The following is a 21,561-nucleotide window of genomic DNA, read 5'->3' as shown; positions in this document are numbered from 1 at the left end:
ACACAAATAGAAAACATCCAGTGAATAAAGAGTTTTTTTTGGAATAACCAAACATCTTTTTTAATGCCTGAAACCTTGTCATAGAGCCATAAGAGGCTGGAAGTGAGACCGGTTATAAACAAAATGGACTTGTCAAAGCTGAGATGCAAAAAAGCACCTGGAGATACCTGAAGAACAGCTGCTCTCTGTTATAAATGTTCTTTTTCCTTGACATAACCTGTTCTTTTCTTTAAATGATCTGATTTGCAAAAGTGTAACTGCATGCTCCACTATGCTTACAGGGGCAGTCCCATTTGGAGGTGATGAGCCCAGGGCCAGAGTGGCCTCATACGCCTCACTGAAGTGAATGGTTTTGCAGGACTAAGGAGTTTCAAGGCTTTCAAGCCGATACGCTTCCTTCCAACTATGCTTTTTCTGGTGTCACTGCATGGCAGTGCCCTTCAGACCCTTGGCTTCAAAACCTGCTACCGCATTGAGATAGGGAATGGCAATGGGCACTTGCAGGTTACCTGCTTTCCCACAGAGGGCTGGCTTAGAAGAGACTGTAGAAAATGAGGGTTGGAAGGGACCTCAGGAGGTCATCTAGTCCAAACCCCTGCTCAAAGTAGGACAGGCCTGTCCCCCATTATCTCATCCTAGACAGGGCTTTGTCTACCCAGGTCTTAAAAACCTCCAAGAATGGAGATTCCACCTCCTCTCTCCATAACCCGTTCCAGTGCTTCATCACCCTCTTCTTGAGAAAGATTTTTCTAATATTCAACCTATGCCTCCTTTGGGCTCAGCAGCTGTATCTAGCCAGGATAGAAATTTCACAGCATCCCTGGGTAATCTGTTCCAGTGTTTTACTACCCTCCTAGTGACAAAATTCTTCCTACCATCCAGCCTAAACTTCTCTCCCTGCAACTTGAGGCCATTGCTCCTTGTTCTGCCACCACTGACAACAGTGCCTCTCTGGCACTGGTGACGTGGAGGGGGTGCTTGGGGGTGCACGTGCACCCCCTGACAGAAGCACCGCTGGGCAGTTGCTGCTCACCACCTCTCCCCTTGCTGCCGACCCTGCTGGCGGCATTTGGGGGTGGTTGCCAACCACTGGCTGGTGCTCTCCACAGCTGACACTGCTGCCTGCGGGAGCTTCCTCCTTCCCACTGCCACGCTGCTGCCTGCCCCAGCCTCCGGAGGCACGCGTTGTTCATGCTCCCTGGAACCCCTTTCGGGGAGTTGAAGTCTGCTTTCAAACCCTCCCTTGGCCTTCTTTGCTCCAGGCTGAAAAAGCCCAGGTCCATGAATGCCGCATGCCCCCAGACGGGGGAGCATGGTGAGCTCTGGCAGGCGGTGGTGGCTGGCGGCAGGGTTATCCGCGGGGGTGGCGAGCACTGGCAGCATCCGTGCACGGCCACACGCAGGGGGTGCACATGCACCGGTGTGCACCCCTACACGTCCCCAGTGCCCAGGCCCCTCAGCCTCTCCTCAGGCCCAGGAGGTCGTTGGAAAGACCCCGGAGGCCCGAGGCAGCCAAAGGCCCAGCTCTCGAGGGGTAACTTCCCAGCCACACCTGGGGCCGAAGCAGGGCGGAGGCCTGGGGCTGCCCCCGCCCGCGGGCCCGGTTCAGGCTGCTGGAACTTTTCTCGCCTCGGCATCGCCTGGCAAAGTTTGTGGGAGCCGCGGGGGGCCCGGGCCCGGAGCGGCGGCGGCGGCAAGGGGCAGGTCTCCCCGCCCGGCACCACGGCGGCGGCGGCCGCCCGGTCCTCGCCCTCTAGCGGGGGAGCGCGGCGGCAGTGGCCGTGCCGGCGGCTGGGCGTGACTTCGGCTCGCCGGGGGGGGCGGCGAGGAGCCGAGCGGAGCCGGGACCAGGCGCGGCGGCGGCGGCAGCGGCAGCGGGACGAGTGCGGCGGCAGGAGCGCTGCGGGGCCGCGGGACCTGGCAGCCGCCTTGCGTTTCGCACCGGCGGCAGCATGGGCGAAGTTGCAACTTGCCTGGCGACTTTGGCTGGACTTTTGGTGGCGGCCCGAGCCCAGCCCTTCACAGGTAGGCGCGGGGACGGGACGCGCGCGGCGGGGGGTGTCGCTTCCCTGCTCCGCGCCGCCCTGCCCGGAGTCTTAGCCCGGCTCCTGCCCCCGCGGCCGCGGGGAGCCGCGTCCTCCTTCTCCTCCGAGGGCCCCTGCCCTCTCGCCCCCCCGGGAAAAGTCTTCCCGTCTCCCCCGCCTGCTGCCTGGGCTCGGCGGGGCCGCGCCTCCAGCTGCCCCCTCCTTGCATTTCTCTTTCGACGCGTGTCTTTGCTCCCCCCTCAGCCACGGGGTGGTTGCAACTCCCCCTCCACCCCGGGTGCCCAAACCCCGGACCCCGGGCTTGCGAAATCCCCGCCTGGTGCGGGCCTCTGGAAGGATTGAGTAACTTTCCCATTTCCATTGGGGTTGGGCAGGAATTGAAGACATCTGGCCGGCCCTCGGCTGGGGAGAAGGGCTCCCCGGGCTTCCCTCGCTGCTAGGTGGTTTCTAGATCTTGTCGCGCGGCTGGGAAGGAGCTGCGGAGCTGGCTTCACTCGCGTTGTGGTGCCGGCGCGGCGTGGGGTGGCTGGGCGCGTGCGGGCGCTGCGCTCGCTCTCACTTCTTTTCACATTTGCCTGCTGAGAAGCCGGAGGGTTCATAAGTTTAAAGGAAAAGTTCCAGTGGCTGTCACTGAAGTGATGGATCACAAGGATGAAATCCCCTCCTCCCCGGCCTCCCGCAGCTGAACTGCTTGGTCCTATACACTGGTTAGTCCTACAGGTTGACATCAGCTGTAACGGATATAGTTATGCTCTACCTCTATACCATGCCATAACTGGTAACTCTCTAACTCCTGTAACTGGTTAGTCCTGGCTTGTGTCTGTAAGATAAATCCATAACTCATTGCCTCCCTGTGCCATTTGCGTTACAGTTTCATGCGAGTTAAGATAGGGCTGCAATATTTTTGTTGGATTTCTTTGTTTAAAACTGAAAGGTGAGAGTCCCTGCTTGTAGCAAGGGTCAGTGTTTAACTGCTGTTCATCTCACCTAATGCCTAATCTGATTGCCTGCGAGTTTGGTAGATGTTGGTGTACATTGCTGCACGGGAGGAATGGAATTGTGATGTGGAACTCAATCAATTCAGAAATGTTCCTGCTGGGATTTAATGTCATATGTGTGAGGTTAGTTAAACTGCTTGCCTGTAGCAACTGCCTGCGAATTAGGATGAAAAGTGTGTCTCTTAAAGCTTGATGTGCCAGATTTGGTGCTGAATAACATAGGCAATATCTCTGGTTTAAATGAATTTGTAAAGGATATTATTGACCCTATAATTGTACCTATTTTGAGTGGGTGTTTTTGTAAAGGTAGTGCACAAATTATTTTGTATTCTTAGTGCTACTTAGAAACAACATTTGATGAATTTTTCATTGTGATATTGTACCATTTCAAGTATCTGGTGCGGTAGTTTTTACTCCTCCTGCACCCTGGGAAAAATTGTTGCTGTTGTTTTTGTTCAAAGCTTGAGGCCATTGGGATTAAATTATACTAAAGTTTATCCATGACTTGAGTAGTTGGCTGTTGCCTGTTACAGAAGTGAATTAAAACTGTTAAAATGCAAGCACACCACACGGCATGAGCAAAGAACAGCAGAAGTGGAGAAAAGTCATCTTTGCAGTTTACACTTTATTTTTACAGTGTTTACTGAGATGATCAATTTTTTTTTACCTGTTTGTTTTGATGTCACTTCCAACTGTAGTTCTTTTAGAGCTGTTCATTTAAGAAAGCAAACCCTAGGAAAATAGTCACTCTGGACCTTCTGGGTAATTGCACTCTGTAAATCTAATAACTAACTAAATAAAAACAAGTATTTAAGTCTTGAAACTTTCAAATAACCTTTTGAAATCAGCGTCACCATCATTATGAAATATTTAATGGATGAATCTGAACTTCTGGATTTATCATATCAGGATATAAGTGCTTTCAAACTCCAGCAATAATGAAGTTGTATTTAACAAAACATTTTAGAAAAGTTAAACCCCACCCCCCCTAAAAAACCCCCCAGACAAAAACTAACAAAACCCCTGCATGTGTTAGCATAAGAATCCCAGGGCCCATGGTGTTCCTAAACTCTTAACTTTTCCAGTGATTAATGGTATTGCTAATTTAACTGAAATGTTTTGTGTAATTGTATTGTAATTATGTACTTAAAAGCCATGTATGAAATCTGATTTCTAAGATTACACATATGTTTACAGTGAGAGGTGGATGTGTTAAGATACATGAATTCCTTATTTGAATGCACAGTATTTTTCCCTTCCTCTCTGATAGATTATGCAGACTAGAGAAAATAGACTATTTCTGACAATGGTTGAGGTCAAACAGGGAGATGGTGCAAGCTGAAGTTGCAAAGGACATTATGAACTGAAATGTTAATCATTTAAAAAAAAAATAAAAATCTAATAAGCTCTGTCAAGTACCTAAAGCAATAACTGAAATAGAAGGGAGAGAAATGTGAGAGAGAATTAAAAACAAAAACCAACATACTTTTTAAATAAAATCATCATGTTTCTGATCAGTTTAAATGCATACATAGATTAAATGCATTTCATGCATACACAATTTAAATGCATTCTAAAATTAAGCTTGTCTAGAGAGATCTATTATTAGAGTGTAGAAAGTGGCTGTAAAGTTGTATGTCAGCTAACTTTTCAACCCTGCCTAACCTCCCCATCCCTGTTTTCATCCTATGTATTTGAGTCTAGCTGCAGTACAAAAGAAAAAAAAATAAAAGAAGGTTGGCTCAGAAATGCTTGTAAGTAGGCCAGATGCAACTGGTGTGAGGCCAATACTAACGGCAGTTCTGAGGAGATGAACTTAAAATATAGTACCCTTCAAAAACTGAAATTACTTTTTTGTTGGTTTAATAAAGTATTTCTACTGAAAATTATACTACATAAACTAAGCTGAGATTAAAAATGTAAAATATGCAAAGCATAGCTTGTATTAAAAAGTAAATTTAATACATTCGCTTCTCTTTGGGCATGAACTATGTAAATAGGACCCCCACCCCCCCGGCAAAATCTGGAAAAACACTCAGTTGTTTCACTGGGAAAAGTTAATTTGCTGGGTTTTATTATGATGGTGCTGATGTTTCTTTGGTCACTGAAAAGAAAGGAGATACCTTAAGATTCCATAGATCCTGTCCTAGCTGCAACAGACTTTTTGGCAAAGAGTAGTTTTACAGATGCCAAAATTCTAGAAGTTTAAGGAGTTTTTTGAAGTAGGCCAGGTCTGCATTTGGAAAGCTGTGATGGAATAGCTATTCCAGTATGTTGCATTGTCAAAATGCTCCTGGCTGAAAGAGTGCTTACACTGGAAAACCTCCTTTTGTTAATATAGCTTATTTAAGTTTCCCCACCCAAGAAAATTTGGCTACATTGCTGAAAGCATAGGGCTCCTATACATGCGCGGGGGAGCCTTTCTCAATACACTGGAAATCCAGTGTGTAGGAGCAGACTTGATTAATCGAGTAGCAGGGTTAGATTCGATTAATTGAGTCTGCTGGAGCATGGAAATGGATGCATTCTGGCAGCCTTCTGCATCACATATATCAGCAGACTTGTGCGCCTCCACGCTGAAAGAGTGGCAGCGGAGCGCTTTGAAGTAAAACACATTCCATGAGCTTTAGTTCAAAGCGTCCCACTGCCATTTTTCAGCATGGGGACATGTGGGGATTCTGATGCACATGATGCATGGGTACTTTTAATTACCTGTGACATACAGGTGCTTAGCTCGCTAAGTAATGTGCCCGGTGCCACTTCCAACAGCACATGTAAAAATGCCCATAGTGTAACTGCATCTGCACTAGGAACCTTTTTAGGCACATCTGCTAGGCAGGGATTGCACACCTGGCTGATAAAGCTGTCCTGGCCCTGGATAATTTTTAGTGGAGACCTGGTCTCAGTAAACTGAATGAGCTGCCATGTACTATTTTCAACAAGACAAAGCCCTTGCAAAGTATGGTGGCAATAGCTGAGCTGCTTTCATTTGCACATGTGAATAACTAGTTTCATGCATAGAAGTTACAACTGTAACTAAGCATTGGAAAGGTCGGCCACTAAATATACATACTTTTAAAAAACACTTACTCATTGGTTTGTGACTTTTATATTTAGTTTCTGTATAAAATGAAGGCCTATTTTTTAATGTTTCATTCTAAATAATGACTTAAATTTTAGATGCTAATGTTTTACTTGTAAGTGGAGTATGTATCTACAAAAAGAAAATGTTCTGCAGAATTGTTACTGCTGTTCTGTGCTTGTTCATATATGGTGGTTTAGTTGTAAAATCAGATCAGAAATTAAAGCTTTTCCATTTTGTCATTGAATTGAATATTGGTTATGATGATGATATAGAGGGTAAAAGAATACCCTACCGGATATTAGAAGGATGTAATGATACTGAAAAATTCCTATAATGTCTCTGGTCTCACAGTTTAGTCATCAGAATCCATAATGAAAAGAGAAAATTACAGTACCTTGAGACAACCTAGTAAGATGTGATTTTTATTTATTTACTTTTGAATTAGTGTATGTAGTTTTCATGGAAGTGGCTAGATTGACAGCTACAGAGACCAAATCCTCAGTCTAGTCATTGAACGTATAAGGATGGACCAAGTAAGCTTCTGCACTCCATCTCTAATTTTATTTGATCTTGACTTGGAAAAATCTGAAGATAGTTTACTTTTCATGTCCATTCATTCATCTGCTGAGATTAGTAGTAAATGTGTTACCACTTGTGATGTGTAACCCTATCCTGCCCATTAGAAATTGGATTGACATTTATCAGCTGGCAGGGGTTTGATATGACAAGTCAAGGAACACCATTTATGGGTCCAGTTAAAAACCTGTTGAAGTCCATGGAATTGGAATCCACCCACCAGACCCTTAAATTAAACCTTGTAATTTTAATAAATGACTTGAAGGAAATGACTTTTGTTTAGGTCTTACTATTGCCATAGTCAAAATGCATACAGCAATGTTGCTAAACTTTAAACGTGTTGCCTTTTGTTGATAACATGTCTATAAACATTAACATCTCTAAGACTTTCAGTGTGTGAGGTTTTTTTATGCGACTACACAGGCTTATTGCATTTCAGTTAATTATCATCTGTAGTTATGCTTCTTCTCATAGTGTAACTAAATCAATACACGTATTATGAACAAAAAAACATTTGGCAGGTCTGATACTACTTTGTAACATAATTTGTATATAATAATACTATTCCCATTTTGCTTTTCCCACCTCTTAATTTTCAGGTGCATTTTTTTTCTAATTTCAAAAGGCAAAATTTCAGGTGTCTGTGGTTGCAGCTTTGCCTGCTGTGATCTACAGCTGATCACTAGGTGTAGCTGCGTCTCTGAATCCACTTTTCCAAGCAGGGAAAGATGAAGAATTATAAACTGGGCTGTCTCAATTTAGGTACATATGGAAGTGTAAAATAATCTATATGTTGTGTAAAGTAATCTGTATATTTTACATTATGTACTAAAAATGTAAAATAATACTTGAAGTGTAAAATAATCTGTGTTTTTGTAACCATACAGAATTTTGACCTGGCAAAAATTTGATTGTAGTTAATTACATAGATTAACTGCAAGAAAGGCAGCTTTTTTGGATTGTATTTAACAGTTTTCAACATTTCCCTCAACAGAAATCAAAGGATAGGGAATGATCTTGCCTGCATAATGACATGAATTGCTTGTTATTAGAAAACGAACAATATTTTGCTAGTGACTTGAACATAGTAGTAGTTGACAAGGCCAATTTGCCTACAGTATTTGCTAAAATAGTATAATCTATGGATACTTTTTGCACAGCCCGATTAGTTTTTTAAAAAAGGTTAAGTCCTAAGCAAATGGAATTTCTTGATACATATGACATCTTTATGTCTTGTTTGAAATTATTATTTTTAAAGGTTGATAGATGAATTCAGTATTGAGTTTGGAATGCCTGTGGGGTAAATATTGAATTTTGATATGGAGTATTAGCCACATTACTGCCTTTAGCTGGGAATTGCATAGCTAAATCGACAGTGATCCATAAATGTACAAAATGAATGCATCTTATCCCCCTCCAAATAATTTATTTTTATATTGGTGGAAAACCAAATGTGTTCTTTATGCTCTTAGCAAAGAAGACTATCTGTTAGCTGCAGGGGATGAGAAGTGTCTCATTTCACCCTACTGTGAACCTTTGCCAACTGAAGAGTGATAGTGAGACCAAGAGTCTTTTCTAGGTTTCCTCAGATAAAAGAATGATGATGGTAACAGGGAATTCCAAAAAACAGATTCGTGATGATATTTTATGTGTGTATTGTGAGTGGAGGACAATAACAGTTCAGGACTTTGGGAAAAAATAGCTGGGCACAGCATCTCTTAAATGTAACATAGAAAACTGACCTTGAAACGGTCTTATTTTTAGTCTCTTATTTTGCACACCCCTCTTTATTTATTTAGCCTTTTTCTTTTTTGTAACACACATAGTCTCAAAACTTTTAAATGTTTGTTTTGTCACAGCTTTAGATGATAACAGCTTTCATAATTCTGTGCTCTACTGCTAATGACTGTGGTTGTGTGGAATGCCACAAAACAATATTTTACCCAAGAGCCTTATTTTTAGGCTTTTTGAAATCTGTTCCTGAACTTAGTCTGCTGTGTGACACAAGGGGCTGAAGTTCTACTAGTTTGTTTCTGTAATGTGTGTCTATTCCTTTAAGTATCTTTAACAATAGAACGTTGTTAGTGGCATCAAATGTACATATGTGCTTTTATCAGTCTGTCCATTTCACAGTCGCTTTTCTTATAATCTGTTTCATATCTTAGTTGGCTAATTACAACATGCGCACAGGGTATTTTTATATATTATTATTTGTGGTTTGTGTCGTATTTCTTAGGGCTTTCAGGGTACCTTGGTTTTCAGTAGGATTTGTGCTCCAAAAGCCCTTAATGTTTTTGAAGGTCTCTCTCCATAAATTCCTAATTTATATAATTATTAGTCCTTTTTGTTTTGTTTCTTGAAATAGAAACATTGAAAAGAGTAGATTTTGCTTTAAAAGACTACCTAAAAATTTTGCTGTAACACTATTTCCCTGGAAACCTTACTTGTAATAACCATTTTTATTCAGGCAGATTTAGGATACAGTTCAAAAGTTTATTGTTTTGTGTCTTTTCTTTTTTTTTAAAGAAACAAGAATTTTAGCGAATATGTGCACGTAGAGAGGCGGGTAGAATGTGCACATTATTCTGCCCTGTGAACCTTATTGTAGATATAGCTTTATGGATCAGTCTCCTGATTGGCTTTTCATATCTACTTTTAGCTTATATGGGCTAGATGACCGAGTAGGAAATTTTCACTAAGTAGGTAATTTCCACTGCTATGATACATAGTTCTGTTCTTGTACAGGTCACTGTAATTTGTCCTCTGATTTAGAGACTTGGGCCTGTAAAGACCTGAGAAATTCATACTTTTTGTAAAGAGAGGTGAGGTGGTGGTGATGGTTGTTGTGGGACAACTTCAACAATCTTTTTTAGTTGTCCAACTAGCTACCTAATCAAGTTACTTTTTGTTAATTCTTCAGTGGTATGTAGTAATGACCACAAAAATAACCCAGGATCCATCCCACATGATCTGAAAATAATGGATCCTGGGTTCATTTGCATCAAAACTCCTATCAAGATCAGTGGCAGTTCTGAGGTCAGTATGTTACTCTCAAATTCATGGCATCTTTTGATTTTGTTGTCCAGTTCGGTTGAGAGCTGACAGCGCAGTTTAGTGGCAAACTGGCAACTTGTTACAAAGGTTGTTCGGGCCTCAAATAGGTTTTCTTTGTATGTTAGCCATATCTGCTCTGCCCTGTTACCAGTGATCTGTTTCCTCTTATAATGTAGATTTGAGGATTACCTAGTCTATCCTCCCACTCAAAGGAAAAAAAAATTTCCAGAAGCCCTACGTTTACCAGAATTTCTGCAGTCTGCTTACAGACCGTAAAATTGAGAAAAAATGTTTGAGCAAAGAAATCTATTTGTTTAAAGCTTGTGCATGGATATGTATAATTAATGATGATCACTTTGATGTTACCATCAACTAAAACAGTAAAATTCAGAATCTATAAACTATTCTTGTGATTAATATCATTACAAGCAAACAGTGTGGTTTGATAAATTAGCTAATTTCTCTTGCTTTATATCCAAACACAGTGGAATCCTGACCTTACTGAAGTCAATGGAAGTTTTGCCGTTGACTTAAATAGGACCAGGATGAGAACTAGGTAGAAAGTTCCCCTGAAACTTCTTTTGAGAACTTTTGAGTTTGCTTACTTTTTTCCCCTTCCCTTTTGGACAAATTTAATACTTTTTGAATGATTGTAATAAAAAAAAGTCAGACATACACCAGCCCATTCTTGAATGAAGGTGCTGAGGATGGTTGTCTGGAATGTGAGAGCGTGTATACATGAAACAGGTGCCCTAAATTGAAGCAGTGGGTTTTTAAAACACTGCTTCAATTTAGGGCCAAGTAAACCCCTGTGTTGTGTACATACCCATGCCCTTACCTGCCTCTCCAGCAGTGGGAAGGGGAGGGAGAGCTGCCGACGGGCGGAGCGGTCCCTTGGCTCTGAGGGGGGCGTTGTTTCCCTCTGTGGCAGTGGTGGACTCCCACCCCTCAGGCGGTGCCCCAGCACCCCTCAGGCACCTGGCTTGGGCGGTCCAGGGGGGCACTGCAGCTGTGAAAGGAAGCACTGGGCCACCGCGCAGCTCAGGTAGTCAGGAAGGCTCGGGGGGGGGAGGGGAAGATCACCTCTTTATTTATTTATTGGGGGTGGAGCCTGCTTTCCCAGGCTGCTGCCAGGCTGTCTGCACGATCTTTCTGCAGAGCCCCTGAGCTGCACGGAGCCCAGTGCTTCGTTCCTTGGCTGTAGGGCAGCAAAGTAAAACAACTTGGAGGAATTTTAGTTTGCTGTGCCCCAAGTCATATCTGCCATATTTGCTACAGCAGCTGGAATTACTGCGCAGTGCACACATGCCCCTTGTTTCATCTACGCATGGCCAGAGACACCCAGGTTCATGTTCCTTCAGTTGAGGCTGCTAATACAGGAACAATTACAGAATGTGGATTAATAGTGTCCTTTAAGAATAACTATGGGGGGGCATGCAGTCCATGTTCCCTTTCACGCATCTCAAGAATGTTTTTATCTTTTTTGACTCTGGCCAAGTAAAGAAAATGCAAGTTTACTTCCCAGTTTAAAGCTATTTGTAAAGATGGTGCTTGACATCGGCTAACAGGCAAGCCACCCTCTGAGGGTTGTTTATTTGTTTAAAAAAAGCCAAACTAAACGCAATAAATGAGCATGTATGTATTTAAAAACGTTTAAAAGTTGAAAACCAGAAATATAAGACCAGTTACTGCACCGGATGGGTACACTCTGTTAACAGAGACAGTAATGTACATAGACTAAAGTACGTCATATAAAGACTCTAAGTTGTGTTTGTTTTTTTTATGAATGTTGGCATTGGGAGTTGCATGCATAAATCTAGGTCAGTACAGAGTTGCATGAAATAGCCTACCACTTCACAGTTTTGGATTTTGAAAATTATGCGTTTTGTTTTTGATATAATTACCTCCTCTCCCCCTCCCCCCCCAATATTTAAAAATAGCAATACACTAAAACATCCTATGGTTTGGAAGCACAGGATAAGTAAAAATGACATCTGGACAAATACAGTATTATTTTCTTTCTCTGTCTTGGTTAAGGAGGTTGGGGCAAATTGGCTGATAAATGCAGAGGAGGAAGCCTTCAGGAATGATTCTTTATGTGCACATGTCTGTTGTAATTATTTTGCACTTGCTGAGTGCTATAGGTGGCCATGTTCGCATGTGTTTAATGTTTATGTAACAAGTGCTGGGTGGATGGGAGGCTCTGGGGCTGCAGCATGGAAGCAGCATGCGGCTGGAATTTTCCGCACGGGGTCTCTCAAGGGGAAGTCCAGGGCTTGTCAATAATGTGACGGTCACCGCCCCGGGCCAATGAGAAAGCGCCACATGTAATTAGACCGCCCTGCATCACAGAGAGTATAAAAATCATCGCACTGTGAACTTTGGGGTCTTTGCGCGCCCGACGGAACGTACCCTACGGATTGAATCGACATGGAGCGACCTTCGGCCTGGCCAGCCGGAGGGAAGGATGCCAGACCCGCCTGATCCCGGCGACCCTTCCTGGAGATACAACACCAGTGTGAGTGGGTGCTCACTGGTGCACCCAGCATAGTTGATTTTGTTTTGTTTTAAACCTTATTAATAAAATTAAGCCTGACCTTTAAAGCGAGCGTGATCTGCGTAAGCCCGACTATCAAAAGATCCTGTCCACAATGTCCTCCGGACATCGTCACGTGCAAGCAAAAATTATCATTTTGTCTATAGAAATGACTGTCCTGTTCTGTAAAATGTAATACCCACCTTGGCAAAAACTGTTTACGTGGACAGAAAACACAAATTCCATTTTAGCAGTTTAAAATTCTTTCCATCTTGCAGGCCAAATTCCAGAATACATGCATTTACACACTCATGTCTAGTGGATGAATATTTTGGAATACTTATTGTGGGGCTGTTTTTGGGTGGCAGCCTGGGTCTAGAGGTGTGTGCGGATGTGGGGCTGTGTTCAGGCAGCAGCATAAAACTGGAGGGCTGCTGACATGGCCATCTCCATTAGGAATCGGGGACCTTGAATTCTGTGGCCGGCCAAATCGCCCAATTTCTGGTAGTTCAGTGAACTACCTTGGGCTGGATGTTGTGTCTCCATGGCTGGATATGGCCTGAGAGCCATATTTTTTGCATGCTTGCCCTGGAGAATTAAAACAGCCTTAGATGATGTGAGCATTTGAGCAGAATTTGAGCAATGCTGTCTCATCTGAATTTAGATGTTTCAGGAGTGAATGGTGACCATTCAGAATGTTTACAGAGCATATTTAGACAAGATATTGCTTCTATTGTGCAGTAAGTTGATCACTAACTTGAAATAACCATTCTGGATTTCAGGGGAAAAAAATCCCTTTTATTTCAAATGTTTACATTTTAATAACACATTGAAATGTTTTAAAAATCCCGAAAGATGAGAACAACAACTACAGACTCTTTCTGATTTTAACTGTTTTGGAAACATCAGCTGTGTGTGATGGATTGTTTGTTAGTGGTATTTTAACTTCAATTTTATTGTCTGTCACTTATATGGAATGTGTTGCACAAACTGAGTCTAGGATGATGAAGCCAAAGTTTGAGGTGTTCTTCAGGGGACAGAAATAGGTGTATCTGTAATACTGTATTTCAGTACAGACTTAATGTCACTTAAGTTGTGACTGAAACCTTATTTTTTAAGGAATGGATTTGTTGTGGCTTGAGGCTTTGCAAAAACTAGAAAGCACAACTAGAAAGTGCTGGAATTCACAGCAGTATACAGTAATCTCAGCCTTTAAGTCAGAATTTGAAGGCATAAAAATTTCGGAACAAAACTACAGAAAAAAAATAGATCTAGAATGCTTGAAGTTGCCATTGAACAAATAGATGCCAGATTTACTAGTAACCCCCATTCACAAGATTTCAGTGCTTTGATTTTACACAGTGGTCTAGCAATAAAAGAAAGAATCAGTCTGTTATTGCAATCTGGTACAGCCCAGTACACTGGTATTTTGTGCAGAGGAAAAGGATTCCTCTGTGCTGTTGGTATTAAAGTGCAATATTAGAAGCAACCATCTAATCCACAGCAAATAACATGCATGTTTAACAAAGCTGTTAACCACCAGGCCACCTTTCAGAATATACTGGTTAGCTGCCAAGTTTTGTGCTGCAGAGTATGACATTTCCCACTTCCCCCTCCAGTTCCCATTTTCCCTAGTCTGCCCCTTTGATTCCTTACCACCATGCTAATAAGTCATTTGTTCTGATGCTTGATTTTTGTCTTACCTAGGCAGGCTGGGTCTGAGCTCAGGGCGCATTGCATATGGAGGGGCAGCCCTCTAAGCCCTTGGTGCTTTTGATTTTGAGCCCCAGGGGGAGAAGTATTACTGTAGAGAAAAGTTTGCAAAGGCCTAGCAGCCTCCTAGGTGCACGGAGAGTTCAGTGGCTGCAGGAATACATGACAGGAGTGCCAAGTGTGTGATATTTGGCTGGCCTAATAATGGTCTTTGTAAAATCTCTCTTCTTATCCTGTAATGATACGCTGGGACAGCATTTCTACAAAGAACTTAATTAAAACAGTCTTGTTCATGTACATGCGGCACAACCCATGCCCAAATGTAAGGCAGACAAAACTGAGTGGTTCAAGAAAGTACATTTTCTGTCTACTTCAGATTTTCATTGGTTTGCAGAGAACACAGTCAGTTAGCTCTCAACAGCAGCACTAGGCAGCTCTAATGGACCACAGGACTAGCTTATATTATACGTGACCAGATCTAAATTTCAATGCATGTCGGCATTATACATTACGTTGTCGTAATGTCAGGGTTTTTATGTGCATGAGAACTAATTCAAAATGTTGGGATTTGATTTCAGACTCAGGATAGGTGGAGGCCATGATATTTTTAATTTATATGAAAGCAAGCACAATGCTAAGTACGTTCTAACCAAGTGTTAGTTAGACACAAGATATGCAGACTTAAAAATGAGATATACTGGTAAAATAATCTGAAGCAGATCATGTATAATTAAAAAATATTTAGATAATAACAGCAAAAAAACCCCAAATTGTTTTTTTGTGAACAAGGAAAGGCTGAAAAGTGGGATAGCCACCTTTTTGGACATTTGCATTTGAAGTTTTATCTGTCTGTCTGTGAGAATTGAATCGGGTTTTTTCCCCTCTATTCAGTTCTGACTGAATTTTCAAATTATAGGTTGTTCTTTTAGAGAAATGAAGTGGCATTAAGTAAAGTGTGTTAGATGTTAGTCACTTATTATCAGGGGTCCTTGTTTTCTCTGTTTAAAAATAAAAAATTCTCTGATAAAAATAGCTAATTCTTTGATTAAAACCTGTAAAATCTGCATTTTTTCATGATTAAAATGAAGCACACTCTACATATACATATTAGTTGAACACAATTTTTATTGATATATTTAGTTTTAAAGCAAGCCTACCAGTGCCTCAAATGCTATAATAAAATAAATTCTAAATACCTATACATTTTGGTGTTTGATTTTTGGGTTTTTTATCTTGGAAAATCAGAGCTCCCCTGTCCCCTTTGCTCACCAGCATGTGATCCAGCTGTGGCTGTCCTCTTCCTCCACTGCTTTGTGGCGCTGAGTAGTCCTGATAGGCTGTGCCCTGCCCATGCCATTGCCCCTCCTGACCCACAGCCTTCCACCCCTACTGGTGCCTCTCACTCTCCGCTCAGCCCCCCACATCTGTCCCCCAGCCCTGCCAGAGGGGGGCCCCAGCTGCCATGGCTACAGGGCCCGGGACCCGGGTTGACAGCCCCCTGGCTTCCCCTGGCAGTGCTGGAGCCCTGTGGGAGGTGGTGGCTGCTGCGGTGGAGTGGAGCACAGAGCCCAGCTCCACCTCCCCCATAGGTGGCACAACCGGGGTAGAGTCCATGAGAGAAGGGTGGATGTGGGCTGCCCACTGTGGGTCCAGGCTCCCTGCCCTGCTGCCTTCTGCCCAGTGTCTCCATGGTCCGGTGGGTGGGACCCGGTGTGGCAGGGCAGAGCAGGACTGGGTGGGGAATCTCGTTGTTGCTGCTGGGAGGCCCATCCTACTATGGCGAGGCGCCCCTTCCCTGCGCTGCAGGGCAAGGGGCACAACTCTGTGGCACCTTCCTCACTGCTGCTGACTAGGCAGGGGGCACCTCACCATGGTGGCATAGGGCTTGTAGCGGCAGCACTGAGCTTCCCTGCCCCACTTTGCCCTGCCATACCAGGTCCCACATGCTGGGTGGAGGCCTCTGGGAGTGGGTAGCAGGATGGGGAGCCTGAGCCCGCAGCCCACAGCTGCCTTACACAAATCTGAGGGACACGTGTCCCACATGCCCTCCCTGGAGTGCATGCAGTGGTGAAGAGCTAGCCTGCCCCTTAAGACGAGCTGCCTGCAGCTCTGCCCTGGGCTCTGAGCTGTGTATTCTGCCCCACACAATGTCTCGGTTGGTTAGCAGCCCCATCCCTGCCCAGCTCCCTCCCTCTCTCACTGTGGGGTCCTCAATTCCCTCTCCCTCTGTCATACTTCCCTTCAGGGAGCTGCTTTCTATGCTGCCTATCAGCCATGTATACATGTTTGTGCGCACATGCACATGGTGTCCCCATGCCTGACTGCTCTCCTGCCACTCCTCCCAGCCACTTGCAGGCTGGAATTCTGCCAGTCTGCAAGGGGAAACCCACTGTTTCCTGCGTTTTTCTTCTTTAAAGGAGAAAATCCATCTTTTTCTCATTAAAATAAAATCCAGGCTTTACCGTGTTTTTTCATGGTGAACAGAAAATATGTACTCTTGCTTATCATACTAAAGTTTGGCAGGTAGTCATACTCTGGGGTCTCTAAATACAGGATTTTTCTGTATAATCTTTTTATTAAGACATTTTTCACACTCAGGCAGATGAACTAGCTGAAGGTACATGTATCTACTACTTGTACTTTTAAAATGTGTAATACATTTTTGCGTACAAAAAAAATTCAAAAGGTGCTACGCTTATTTTTTTTTGTATGTTTTTTTTTTTTAGATGAACATTCCAGTTTGATTTCTTCTTTAAAGTTGATACCCTGTCCTAAATTCCTTTTGGTTCATGTTAGGATAAATTTTGGAATTGCTTGTTAGGTTAGGTTTATTAGCAATATGTTCCATATTTTTGTTCAGTTTTGTCAGTTTTGTTCAAAGGAGACCTTTTACAATATATATTTTGGCCAGTTCAAGTTATTGCTTTAATGGATGAGTTTAGGAGTTGTCAGTTTGCACGCAGTGCAGTCTAAATCATTAACTTGTTTCCCATCATTAAATGGTAAATAAAGTAACAGAAAGAAGCTAGTGCTTCACATTGTTTTCTGCAATGAAAGATATTCATATCTTTCTGGGTGATATCTGGATTGATCTATTTAAAGCATTCAGGTTTTAACTCCATTCTCTATTAAGAAGATTCCTTCTTAATCCTCATTTGGATGATGTGTCTTTGCTGGAGTGTTAATGGATTGCCTAATTTATGAGCTACATTACTAATTGTATTAAAAATCTAAACCTTTTAAGCCTTTATGTAGAATTGGATCATAGAGCTTTGGGAAGTTTTATACTGGGTTGGCCCTAGTTCTTCTATTTAATGACAAGAGGAAGGTCTTCTACCATCTTTTGCAGAGGTAGCAGACTGTTGTTCCCCCCCACATAGTTAAAATGGCGCACACCCCTTTTTGTATAGTGTTACAAAGTATGACAGTGCTTAGACCAGTGTAATATATTCTGTTAATGGAAAGGAAATGTTGCACTGGTGTAATTGTGATAGGGGTTAAATTGTTTTAAATTGTTTAGCGGAATCTTGCATTTATAAATTAGTTATATAGTTGAATATTACAGGCCTCTTGTACTAAAGAACAGAAAAACTATAGTTTGATTCTCAGGCCCCTTGTTGTACTTAAGGTCTGGCTCCTAGACAAATGAAATTTATTACTACACAATAAGTGAGACCTGCAAACACCAAAAGAACCACGTGTAAAAAGATCATGTGACTGACTTTAATGTTAATGTTCACTATAACTGGCTATACACCCTGGTACACTTCTCTGTGAGCTGTATTGAACTTAAAAGCAAAAATTTAAAAAATATTAAGAATAAACAAATTGGTATTTTCTGAATTTTGGAATAGTGTTTATGGAACTTGTATATTAAAAATCTAAGATGGAGCTGTATTATTAGGCTACTGATAACTGGGTGTAACTTCTGTTAAGGATAATAGGAGCTATCTGAGAAAAGCATTTACATTTACTTACTTTTCCTCATTGTTTCTCCTGCAAAGAATAGGTGAGATTCATACTGAGGAGTGTCAGACTTTGCTCTTGAATTTTCAAAAACATGTAGAACTAAATTCTGAAGTATAACGAAAAATGGTTCTCCTTTTACACAACATTTTCTTGGGTTCACACAAACTTAATATTTTCACTTTTTACTGTTATAATTTATTGCCATTAGAAATGTTGAGATCGTCAATAACAGTAATAGAAAATGTAACACGTGGTGACTAAATCACATTTTTAAAAGCTTCTTGTGGTTGTGTATATTTTTTGCCTCTTGTTTTGAGTGTGCTTGCTACCATACTTACCTACTCCTTGTTCTCCCCATATCAGCTCTCCAAAATTGGGGAATGTGTCTTAAGCAGGGAAGCTGATTTTTCTTTGCTGGAAGAGAAGCATGCAGACACTGGCTTTGTCCAGATAAGCCTGGATGTCTGGTTCCCTGGGGGCAAGTAGTGGTGGCATACCTTGTGCTGCCACTACTTGTCTCCGGGGAGCGCCCATGCCATGAATGCTTTGGTGTGTGGCAGGTTATCTCGCCTGGGATAAGGGATGCTGGGGCCTGCACTGGGCTGGCCCCAGCAGCCTTATCTGGGTTCCTGGGGGCCCCCTGGGGCTGCAGCAGCAGTGATTCTGCCACATGGAGCCTGGCCAGCAGCCGCAGCACAGCTCCAGGCAGCCTGGCTCCATTTTTGAGCGGTGCATGCTGCCTGTGTGTGTGCTGCTCCGCTCTTTTGGAGCAAAAAAAATCCATGGGGATTTTTTTTTTTTTTTTTTTTTTTGACCCCTGGATATCCAGGAGTAAAAAATTTTTTTAAAAAAGCCGGGAAAAAAAAGTGAAGTAGCGCACACATGGGCAGCACTCCCTTGCAGTGCAGAGAACATCTAAATGTGTGTTATGTGGTAGGCCTGTGCGAATAGGGAAGTATTTGATTCAGATTCAGCTGATTTGGAGGACAGTGATTCAATCTGGAGATTTGGATCATTGTCCTGAATCGATTTGGCTGAATTGACTTTGGAAGGTTCGGTGCTGGTTCAGAGAGATTTGGTGATTTGGCCATAGACTATAATGGGGAATCACTGAAATACCTATAACTTTGTCATTTTTTGTCAGATATGGATGAAAACAGCAGGGATGATAGCTCCATCTGAGGGCATGAAGCCTGCCAGATTTCAAAGATATAGGTGCAGGGGTTTTTTGGTAAACTGTACCTCAAACTATTCAAAGTGAAACTTGTGACGTGTGACTTTGTCTGTGTGTTAAGGTGCAGCAGGATGAAAATAGCAGGCATAGTATCTTCTTCTGAGGCCATGAAGCCTGCCAGGGTTCAAAGAGATAGGTGTAGGGATTTCTGGGAAACTGCACCTCAAGCTTCTGAAAGCAAAACTCGTGATGTATGACTGTGTGTGTTAAGGCACAGTGGGATGAGACCAGCAGGGATGGTAGTCTATAGCAGGGGCCTTTCCATTGCCGTTAGATTTCCACCCGCCCACCTGTTTCTGGGCCAGCCACCCACCTCTATTTTTCCTGCCATGCCTTCACTGAAAACTGATTCAAATGTTTCCCAGGCAGGAGGCTGCCCATTTAGGTGTCTTGGGATGACATCCATTTTGCAGCTCTGTATGTCCCTTAGGCTGCGGCCCATGCCTCGCAGATTGCATTCTTCACCCCCTCCATCTGTAGTCCTCTCTCTGGGACCTTTGACTCATCTGTAAGCCTTGGCCCTGCCTTCAAGCCAGTTGGAATCCCAAGCCTCTTGCTCTGGGCATTCCTTGTGGTGGGCCCTAGCCATTTGACCCCCCCTTTTGGTCCTGGACCCAGCACAGATCAGTCAAGGGTACCTCTGATATCTTTTATTAGACTAACTGAATAGTGGGAGAAATATATCTTGGCAAGCTTTCAGGTTAAAAACCCTTCATCAGGCTGAGGAAGCATCTAGTTGGTGTGTATGTGGAATAGTGAAGAAGTCAGAGGCTGGCATGCACTGCAGGCAAGAAAGACAGTCAATGAAAATGGAAATGGAGGCGTCAGGGGGTGAAGGACAGGCTGGGGGTGGGGCAAGGGAGATGTAGTAGGTAAAAGTGGAGAGGTACCTGGGGAGTCAGATGCTAGATAGGTTATATAGTGTCACAAATTTACACCCCACCATACTCCACACCCCCCCCGCCCCTGTATATAGGACTAAGAATTAATTTTTGAGTTATGCAATCACTTGTATATACAGTATGCAAATACAAATCATGATAAAAAAAAATTTCATAATAAAATTAAAATATGTTCTTGTAGGTATTTGACTTTTAGTATATTATTTGGTTTTTCTGGTTCTAAGATGGCAGCGCCCCCGTAAGGAGTTTCTGGGGAGGCAAGGGGAGGGACTTCCGGTGGTGAAGGCCAGGGGTTAGGAGTGGGACTTATAGTCTCAAGATGGCAATGAGGGGGAGGGGCAACTGCCGAGGGGCAGGGCTACCCCTGCAGCCCTTGAGGAATCTAGGTGGCAAGGTTGGGCCTGCCACCCCTCCCCAACTGGCCCAGATCAGTAAAACTTAAAAAAACCCCAACAAACCCATGGAGAAATATTCAGATGGTGCAGGAGCTGTAGCTGAAGCTAATGTTATAATGAATGCTTTATGCCTGTATTTGATGCAGTAGAAAGAAGGAGAAAACAATTTATTGTAGTTCATTGCTAGTAGTGACTGCTGTGGGCAAACAATTAAGTAATCTGTTAAAATGATTTTAATTACCTTCCTCATTATGTATGCTTCAGTGTTTCATCATTCTTGCACATGGGGAGTTGGGCATGGAATTATTTTTGAAATGGTGAAATTTTAAGTTCTTCCATACCTCTCTGACTTTCATTTAAAGCATTTCAGATGTGATGCATCTTACAGTAGTTTATTAATCATGAGACAGACCTAATGATTACTAATGCAAAGCTGAAAAACGTCTGTTTTTTATTTTTTGTAGCATGTTGATCGCTCTCTTGGGTTCAGAAAGATAAATCCTTTATACCTTGAGTCTGTTGACTCTGAGCTGTCCTTTAATGTAAGGCATGGATGCTCAACTTCCCCCTGGGTCAGGCAATTTGGTAGCAGAGGAGTAGTAGCCAATAATATGGCCACACACTGCCAAATTCACAAACCCCTAACCCTGTGCAATGGGTTGGGTCATTCCCACCACTTCTGGATTGGGGCCAAACCATGTCCCTTTTCTTCCATGCAGGGCCAGGGGCCTAGCCATGGCCCTTCCTCCACAGGGCTGGCCCACACCCCCTTTCCTCCCATTGGTACTGGGCCACACTCCCTTGCCTCTCTGCAGGGCTCGGTTGGGGCCGGGTCATGCCTTCTTCCCTCCCACTGGGGCTGGGCCATGTCCCCTTTCCCCCTTACAGGGTTGGGTCATGCCCCTTTCCCTCCCTGGGAGCAGGTTGGGATCTGGCTATGCCTCTTCTTCTCCGCTGTCCCCTCCCCCTCCCCTGGGCCAGGCCATCACTCCTTCCCTCTCCATGGGGTCGGATCTGGCTCCTTTCCTTGTGGGCTGAGTTTGGGCCTGCTGAC

General features: G+C 43.3%; 1 protein-coding gene across 6 annotated transcripts in view; it reads left to right on the top strand.

The window, feature by feature from the left end:
• The first annotated feature begins 1,378 nt into the window (after positions 1-1,378).
• PTPRM (protein tyrosine phosphatase receptor type M) overlaps positions 1,379-21,561 on the top strand; it is a 745,518-nt gene continuing 725,335 nt past the window's right edge. For 2 of the 6 annotated variants that reach the window (XM_090039714.1, XM_090039715.1), the window contains exon 1: positions 1,384-2,025. In XM_090039714.1, coding sequence (XP_089895840.1) covers positions 1,953-2,025 — 73 coding nt within the window. In that variant the 5' untranslated portion in view covers positions 1,384-1,952. Of the gene's footprint in view, positions 2,026-21,561 lie in introns of all 6 variants that reach the window. The other 4 variants (XM_090039711.1, XM_090039716.1, XM_090039712.1 and 1 more) reach the window with 4 other exon arrangements.

Source organism: Crocodylus siamensis, chromosome 3 (assembly GCF_052110815.1).
Source record: "Crocodylus siamensis isolate JL-2025a chromosome 3, ASM5211081v1, whole genome shotgun sequence".
Lineage (NCBI taxonomy): Eukaryota > Metazoa > Chordata > Crocodylia > Crocodylidae > Crocodylus > Crocodylus siamensis.
This window is presented reverse-complemented; position numbering and strand designations above follow the sequence as displayed.